The sequence below is a fragment of the Bombina bombina genome, chromosome 1 (genome assembly GCF_027579735.1).
Source record: "Bombina bombina isolate aBomBom1 chromosome 1, aBomBom1.pri, whole genome shotgun sequence".
NCBI classification, from domain to species: Eukaryota; Metazoa; Chordata; class Amphibia; order Anura; family Bombinatoridae; genus Bombina; species Bombina bombina.
In genome coordinates, this window is record NC_069499.1 from 64,104,857 (window position 1) to 64,115,524 (window position 10,668).

General features: G+C 39.2%; 1 protein-coding gene across 1 annotated transcript in view; it reads right to left on the reverse strand.

Annotated features, from left to right (window-relative positions):
• The window catches only part of LBHD2 (LBH domain containing 2), a 188,889-nt gene extending 179,619 nt beyond the window's left edge, over positions 1–9,270 (reverse strand). Inside the window, exon 1 of the mRNA XM_053697421.1 lies at positions 8,950–9,270. Within this exon, the coding sequence (XP_053553396.1) occupies positions 8,950–9,101 (152 nt within the window). The 5' untranslated portion in view covers positions 9,102–9,270. The remainder of the gene's footprint in view (positions 1–8,949) is intronic.
• Positions 9,271–10,668: the final 1,398 nt, after the last annotated feature.

The following is a 10,668-nucleotide window of genomic DNA, read 5'->3' on the forward strand; positions in this document are numbered from 1 at the left end:
TAAATATATAGGTATATATGTATTTTACATAAACATTATCAGATATATATATATATATATTTAATAATAAAAAGTAAATGTTTTTCTATGTGAATAACATAGGAATGTAAAATACGCGTTTTGCGATTTCGGTCTTTAACGCAGTCAGGTTAGCGCATATAAAAACTTAGTAATCTTAAGGTACGTTATTGAAATATTACACATACAATATTTTTTTAAATCTAGGATGCCACCAGAAGACCCACGCTACTTTGACCTGAAAAACCCTTAATGACCAGCGACGTACAGTGTACATTGTAGTCGTTAAGGGGTTAATAATTTTACAGTAAAAAAAAAAAATCTACAACAGAAGGATGGGCAAGGAGCTAAAAAAAAAAAGGAGAAAATGCTGCAATTTAAAAAAAGAGAATTTGTTGTGTTTGTTATAAAAAAAAAATACCATATCTGAGCTAAGTGTAGTGAATGGCTGTTTCTTTTACAACATTTTAGAGTAACTTTAGATGGAAATCAGGATTTGTGTGTATGCATTTTATCTAAAGATTTACTGCTAACAACATAAAATGTAAGAATATATGAGTACAGATAATATGGGGACATAATATCAAAATTATAGACAGGCAGATAGAGGGCTGGAAATACTATAACAGTAATATGTGGGTGAGAGATATAGATAGACCGATAATAAATAGACAGACAGATGGCTAATGGATAAACAGATAATGTACAGTAATAGCTTTGGCATTGATGGAGTTATCAGGATATGTACAGCTAATATTACTGGGCATTTCCCTATAGTTAATTCTTTATTTATAAATTCCAGTATGTTAAATAAAAAAAATGTAAAAATGCAGATACTAAAAAGCTTACAATTTATTTTAGAATCCCTAGTTTGGTAAAATATCTTATTTTCAGATATAAAGTTAAATTGTTACTAGAAGTATATAGCAATATATGTTAGGTATTAGTTAATTAATCCATTAATCCGTTCATTTGAAACCTATTTAATATTATTATTATTTATTTGTATAGTGCTGCAAAATTATTTAGCACTGGGTACACAGATAGGGGTGTACAACGATAAGGATTTGTGATAAATACAAAAATATAACAAAAGTAAACAAATTTAGTACAGCAGGAAGAGGGTCCAGTTCATAGGTTGAAAAATCAGATCCCTCCCCCTTAAAAAAAAAGTTTTATTGCACTGGACAGTGAAAAGCAACTCTTACCTCTGTAAAATCTCTACAGACCTATACACAATCACATCCTACTTTCTACCCATAGAGGGAGCCTGTAAGGGCCACTTCAGCAACAAAGCACAGTGCCATCTATGTGTAGCAAGGGGTACAGCAACGGTGCCCATCAATAAGACAGATTGAGCACTAAATGCTGTTAACCATATCACTGCCAGGAACAGCAGCCATCTAGCAGGGATAGAGTCGTTCTGTCATATAGTGTGTCCCAGTTTAAAGAACCTACCAGCTATATTAAGGCAACTGTCACCAGTTCTCTCAGCACAATGTAACAAGAACACTAATTGCACACTAAGGGAATTGCACATTATACTGAGTACTCACCTATTTCACTTTAGCTCAGTCCCAAGAGAACAGAGAGTTACAGATCAGTGAGGCAAAACAGAAATTGACAGCTTTCAAATGGGATTTAAGCCTGGGATCCGCTGAATGGATAATAACTATAGACTGCAGAAAATCTACGCAGAAACACGATACCCTTGTGAGACGTTTTACTTTAACTCCCATTTCCTTCCTTCCTCTTCAAGTCTCTAACATGAAGCCTCAAAGATTGATAAGACTAAAGTACAAGCTGCAAAGGAGTCCTAACCCCCCATGTGTGTGTGTGTGTGTTACAAACTGGCTAGAAAACATAGAAAAAAACTGGATAATATAAAGGTAAATAAAACTCCAGGCCCAGATGGAATACACCCAAGGGTGTCAAGGGAACTTAGCACTGTTAGTAACACACACATACAGGGGCAGAGTAACGCACACATACAGGGGCAGAGTAACGCACACATACAGGGGCAGAGTTACACACACATACAGGGGCAGAGTTACACACACATACATGGGCAGAGTTACACACACATACAGGGGCTGAGTTACACACACATACAGGGGCAGAGTAACACACACATACAGGGGCAGAGTAACACACACATACAGGGGCAGAGTAACACACACATACAGGGGCAGAGTAACGCACACATACAGGGGCAGAGTAACGCACACATACAGGGGCAGAGTAACACACACATACAGGGGCAGAGTAACACACACACATACAGGGGCAGAGTAACGCACACATACAGGGGCAGAGTTACACACACATACAGGGGCAGAGTTACACACACATACAGGGGCAGAGTTACACACACTTACAGGGGCTGAGTTACACACACATACAGGGGCAGAGTTACACACACATACAGGGGCAGAGTTACACACACATACAGGGGCAGAGTAACACACACATACAGGGGCTGAGTTACACACATATACAGGGGCAGAGATACACACATATACAGGGGCAGAGTTACACACACATACAGGGGCAGAGTAACGCACACATACAGGGGCAGAGTTACACACATATACAGGGGCAGAGTTACACACACATACAGGGGCAGAGTTACACACACATACAGGGGCAGAGTTACACACACTTACAGGGGCTGAGTTACACACACATACAGGGGCAGAGTTACACACACATACAGGGGCAGAGTTACACACACATACAGGGGCAGAGTTACACACACATACAGGGGCAGAGTAACACACACATACAGGGGCTGAGTTACACACATATACAGGGGCAGAGTTACACACATATACAGGGGCAGAGTTACACACACATACAGGGGCAGAGTAACGCACACATACAGGGGCAGAGTTACACACACATACAGGGGCAGAGTTACACACACATACAGGGGCAGAGTTACACACACATACAGGGGCAGAGTTACACACACATACAGGGGCAGAGTAACGCACACATACAGGGGCAGAGTAACGCACACATACAGGGGCAGAATTACACACACATACAGGGGCAGAGTAACGCACACATACAGGGGCAGAGTTACACACACATACAGGGGCAGAGTAACACACACATACAGGGGCAGAGTTACACACACATACAGGGGCAGAGTTACACACACATACAGGGGCAGAGTTACACACACATACAGGGGCAGAGTAACACACACATACAGGGGCAGAGTAACACACACATACAGGGGCAGAGTAACGCACACACACAGGGGCAGAGTAACACACAAATACAGGGGCAGAGTAACGCACACATACAGGGGCTGAGTTACACACACATACAGGGGCAGAGTAACACACACATACAGGGGCTGAGTTACACACACATACAGGGGCAGAGTAACGCACACATACAGGGGCTGAGTTACACACACATACAGGGGCAGAGTAACACACACATACAGGGGCTGAGTTACACATACATACAGGGGCAGAGTAACACACACATACAGGGGCAGAGTTACACACACATACAGGGGCAGAGTAACACACACATACAGGGGCAGAGTTACAAACACATACAGGGGCAGAGTTACACACACATACAGGGGCAGAGTTACACACACATACAGGGGCAGAGTTACACACACATACAGGGGCAGAGTAACACACACATACAGGGGCAGAGTTACACACACATACAGGGGCAGAGTAACGCACACATACAGGGGCAGAGTAACACACAAATACAGGGGCAGAGTAACGCACACATACAGGGGCTGAGTTACACACACATACAGGGGCAGAGTAACACACAAATACAGGGGCAGAGTAACGCACACATACAGGGGCTGAGTTACACACACATACAGGGGCAGAGTTACACATACATACAGGGGCAGAGTAACGCACACATACAGGGGCTGAGTTACACACACATACAGGGGCAGAGTAACACACACATACAGGGGCAGAGTAACACACACATACAGGGGCAGAGTAACACACACATACAGGGGCAGAGTAACGCACACATACATGGGCAGAGTAACGCACACATACAGGGGCAGAGTAATGCACACATACAGGGGCTGAGTTACACACACATACAGGGGCAGAGTAACACACACATACAGGGGCTGAGTTACACACACATACAGGGGCAGAGTAACACACACATACAGGGGCAGAGTTACACACACATACAGGGGCAGAGTAACACACACATACAGGGGCAGAGTTACACACACTTACAGGGGCTGAGTTACACACACATACAGGGGCAGAGTTACACACATATACAGGGGCAGAGTAACACACACATACAGGGGCAGAGTTACACACACATACAGGGGCTGAGTTACACACACATACAGGGGCAGAGTAACACACACATACAGGGGCAGAGTAACACACACATACAGGGGCAGAGTTACACACACATACAGGGGCAGAGTAAAACACACATACAGGGGCAGAGTAACGCACACATACAGGGGCAGAGTAACACACAAATACAGGGGCAGAGTTACACACTCCAAGGGGTTATAGTTACATACACAAACACACATACAGGTCTTCGTTACATACGCAGAACAGAAATATACACACATACACACAGGTCAGAGTTATACACTTACATACACATATAGAATTACACACACAAAACAGAGTTACACACATACACAATGTATATAATTACACCCTCAAGAAAGTTACACACACACACATATGCAGGGTACAGAGTTACAAACACATACACACACATATACACAAGCTATATAGTTACACACACAAGAAAGTTACACACACATACACACAGGACAGAGTTATACACACACATATATGCAGGGTATATAGTTACACACATATACACAAGCTATATAGCTACACACACAAGACAGAGTTATACACACACATATACACAAGCTATATAGTTGCACACACATATGCAGGGTGTATAGTCACACACACACATACACACACATGCACACAAGCCATACAATTACATGCACATACACACAAGCTATATAGTTACACACACATACACACAAGCTATATAATTACACACACATACACACACCAGCTATATAGTTACACACACATACACACACGCTATATAGTTACACACACACATACACACAAGCTATATAGTTACACATACATACACACAAGCTATATAGTTACACATACATACACACACATACACACAAGCTATATAGTTACACACACATACACACAAGCTATATAGTTACACACACAAGCTATATAGTTACACACACATACACACAAGCTATATAGTTACACACACACATATACACACAAGCTATATAGTTACACATAAATACACACATACACACAAGCTATATAGTTACACACACATACACATACACACAAGCTATATAGTTACACACACATACACACAAGCTATATAGTTGCAGACACATACACACACACATATACACATAAGCTATATAGTTACACATACATACACACAAGCTATATAGTTGCACACACATACACACAAGCTATATAGTTACACACACATACACACAAGCTATATAGTTACACACACACATACACACACACATATACACACAAGCTATATAGTTACACATACATATACACACGCTATATAGTTGCACACACATACACACAAGCTATATAGTTACACACACATACACACAAGCTATATAGTTATACACACATACATACACACAAGCTATATAGTTACACATACATACACACAAGCTATATAGTTACACATACATACACACACATACACACAAGATATATAGTTACACACACATACACACAAGCTATATAGTTACACACACAAGCTATATAGTTACACACACATACACACAAGCTATATAGTTACACACACACATATACACACAAGCTATATAGTTACACATAAATACACACATACACACAAGCTATATAGTTACACACACATACACATACACACAAGCTATATAGTTACACACACACATACACACACACATATACACACAAGCTATATAGTTACACATACATATACACACGCTATATAGTTGCACACACATACACACAAGCTATATAGTTACACACACATACACACAAGCTATATAGTTACACACACATATACACAAGCTATATAGTTACACATACTGTACATACACACACATACACACAAGGTATATAGTTACACACACATACATACACACAAGCTATATAGTTACACACACATACACACAAGCTATATAGTTACTTACATACATACACACAAGCTATATAGTTACACATACATACACACACACTATATAGTTACACACACATACATATACACAAGCTATATAGTTACACACACATACACACAAGCTATATAGTTACACATACATACACACAAGCTATATAGTTACACATACATACACACACATACACACAAGCTATATAGTTACACACACATACACACACACATATACACACAAGCTATATAGATAAACACACATACATACACACAAGCTATATAGTTACACATACATACACACACATACACACATGCTATATAGATACACACAAGCTATATATAGTTACACACACATACACACAAGCTATATAGTTACACACACATACACACAAGCTATATAGTTACACACACATACACACACACATATACACACAAGCTATATAGTCACACACACATACATACACACAAGCTATATAGTTACACACACATACATACACACAAGCTATATAGTTACACACACATACATGCATACAAGTTATATAGTTACACACACATACACACACATACATACACACAAGCTATATAGTTACACACACATACATACAAGCTATATAGTTACACACACATACACACACACATACATACACACAAGCTATATAGTTACACATACTGTACACACACGTACATACACACAAGCTATATAGTTACACACACATACACACAAGCTATATAGTTACACATACTGTACACACACATACATATACACAAGCTATATTGTTACACACACATACATACACACAAGCTATATAGTTACACATACATACACACACATACACACAAGCTATATAGTTACACACACATACACACACATACACACAAGTTATATAGTTACACACACATACATACACATACATACTAACAAGCTATATAGTTACACATACATACACACAAGCTATATAGTTACACACACATACACACACATACACACAAGCTATATAGTTACACACACATACACACAAGCTATATAGTTACACATACATACACACACATACACACAAGCTATATAGTTACACACACATACACACACATACACACAAGCTATATAGTTACACACACATACACACAAGCTATATAGTTACACACACATACACACACATACATACACACAAGCTATATAGTTACACACACATACATACACACAAGCTATATAGTTACACACACATACACACAAGCTATATAGTTACACACACATACACACACATACATACACACAAGCTATATAGTTACACACACACACATACATACACACAAGCTATATAGTTACACACACATACACACACAAGCTATATAGTTACACATACACACACACACGCTATATAGTTACACACACATACACACACCAGCTATATAGTTACACACACATACACACACGCTATATAGTTACACACACATACACACACCAGCTATATAGTTACACACACATACACACACGCTATATAGTTACACACACACATACACACAAGCTATATAGTTACACATACATGCACACAAGCTATATAGTTACACATACATACACACACATACACACAAGCTATATAGTTACACACACATACACACACATACACACAAGCTATATAGTTACACACACATACACACAAGCTATATAGTTACACACACATACACACAAGCTATATAGTTACACACACATACATACACACAAGCTATATAGTTACACACACATACACACAAGCTATATAGTTACACACACATACACACACATACATACACACAAGCTATATAGTTACACACACACACATACATACACACAAGCTATATAGTTACACACACATACACACACAAGCTATATAGTTACACATACACACACACACGCTATATAGTTACACACACATACACACACCAGCTATATAGTTACACACACATACACACACGCTATATAGTTACACACACACATACACACAAGCTATATAGTTACACACACACACATACATACACACAAGCTATATAGTTACACACACATACACACACAAGCTATATAGTTACACATACACACACACACGCTATATAGTTACACACACATACACACACCAGCTATATAGTTACACACACATACACACACGCTATATAGTTACACACACACATACACACAAGCTATATAGTTACACATACATGCACACAAGCTATATAGTTACACATACATACACACACATACACACAAGCTATATAGTTACACACACATACAAACAAGACAGAGCAGCACAAACAGAGGGAGTCAGACCTTTACAAAGTAGGAAGATATGATAAACCTCACTTACAAGGTAATAGTGCTATACAGAGGAACAGGGAAAGGCTACTCTACAAAAAAAGGTTACAGCTGTAGAGATGGTAGTACTCACCTGCACTGGAATTGTGCCTCTCTCTCTCTCTCTGGAGCAAAATAACTGCTGCTTTCTGGGTAGTAAGCCTGGAGATGAATAGGATGTCAATAGTAAAGCAAGTTGTCAGACACCGGCACTCACTAGATAGTTTATCAGATGCTCCTCACTCTGTGGTACAACCTTAGTATCTGTCTCTGGGGCAGGTTGGATGATGCCACAGCCCCTTACTGGGGTAGTTGTCACTCTGTCCCCAGCTAACCTCTTCCCCTGCAGATTATCCTGGAGCAGATTCTCAGGTAGTACCTACCTTCTTCTGTGGCAGGATTTGAATATCTGGGGTAGATCCCAATCAGCAGATAGCTGGAGCTGCCTATTGCCTCCCTGGGTGCCTCTTGTAGAATCCAAGCTAAAGCATTCCGGTGATTGCTGGGTCAACAGTGAGATAAAATGCTTGTGCATGCAAAGGAGAGAGAAAATTAAAGGAAGAGAGAAAGAGGGGGTTGGAATGAGTGAGAGAAGCCCTTGATACAAACGCTCTTCAGAGAGAGAGAGCAGGGAAATGCATTGGATGTATAGCTGAAGTGCAAATGTCTTTGCACACTGGTATATACAGGCAGAGGGAGCCTCTGTGCATTAATTCCAAGACATGTGCACTGCTGTAACACTCAGGAGGCTTAGGAAATGTCAAGCTTTCTATTATGATCATATACAGTATATAATTTAAAGCATTTGTGTTTTCAGTAGAAACAGGGCAATCACTGCAAGTCAGTGCATGTTTATACAATGTAAAGGCTTTTCCGTTTCATGTAGCCAAAAAGAGTCATCCTGGGCTCAATTACATCATATGTGAGGAGCATAATAGGATCCTGTTTGGGTCCAGATGAGTTCCATGTTTTGTTTGTTTTTCTTGTTTTAGTTTGTTCTTAGTAAAATGACATTTTATTGTTGCAGGGACAGTCTACTTGAAAATTGTTATTGTTAAAAAAGATAGATAACGCCTTTACTAACCATTCCCCAGCTTTGCACAACCAGCATTGTTATATTAATATACTTTATAACATTTAAAGGGACAGCATACACCAATTTTTATTTAACTGCATGTAATAGACACTACTATAAAGAAGAAAATGCACATATACTAATCTAAAAATTCAATGTAAAACCTTTTAAAAATGCACTTAGAAGCATGTCGCCCCCCCTATGATAAATAAAAACATGGCACAACCCCAAAACCCCAAGGGGGCCTAGGTATACCCAACATATCAAAATACCGTCAAGCCATATTCTTGCAAAGGATTATTGATTGGTGCATACACTTTGAACATAAAAGATGGGTTCAATTAGAACATTCTATTTCAAACACACCACACTTAGGAAAACGATGCTGGAACCTAGATAACTCGATGCCCAAGCTAAATTACAACTCACCACTGATTGCAGAAACGTACAGAATATGGGAAATTATAATATCCACACACTCCTATATATCTTCCAAACCATCCCCACTAACTTCAATTATCGATAATGGACAATTCATACTAGGGACACAACCACTAAGAGACACTCCAGGATATTCTTACAGAGACATTCCTATACACTATATAATATCAAATGAAAAAATACTATCGCAATCAGAATTGATCAATAAGGGCTACCTTTTCTTCCACAACTGGTTTCTATATGCCCGCGTTCATCATTTTATAACAACACATAAATACTCTAGAAATATGGTTAGACCGCTGACCAACTTTGAACAACTCTGTGTTAGAACCCCTCCAATATCGCATACCCTATCATCAATTTACAAAATACTAATATATAACTCTCCTGGCCACACTCCTCCTTTCCTTGAAAAATGGGAAGATGAACTAGGCATAGTGATACTACCTCAAACCAGTGCAATAATTTTTCAAAATACTACGAAAACCTCAATCTCACTTTCTATGCAGGAGATCAACCTGAAAATCCTACACAGATGGTATCTCTCCTCAGTTAAACCACACCGCTTATACCGCAACATATCCAA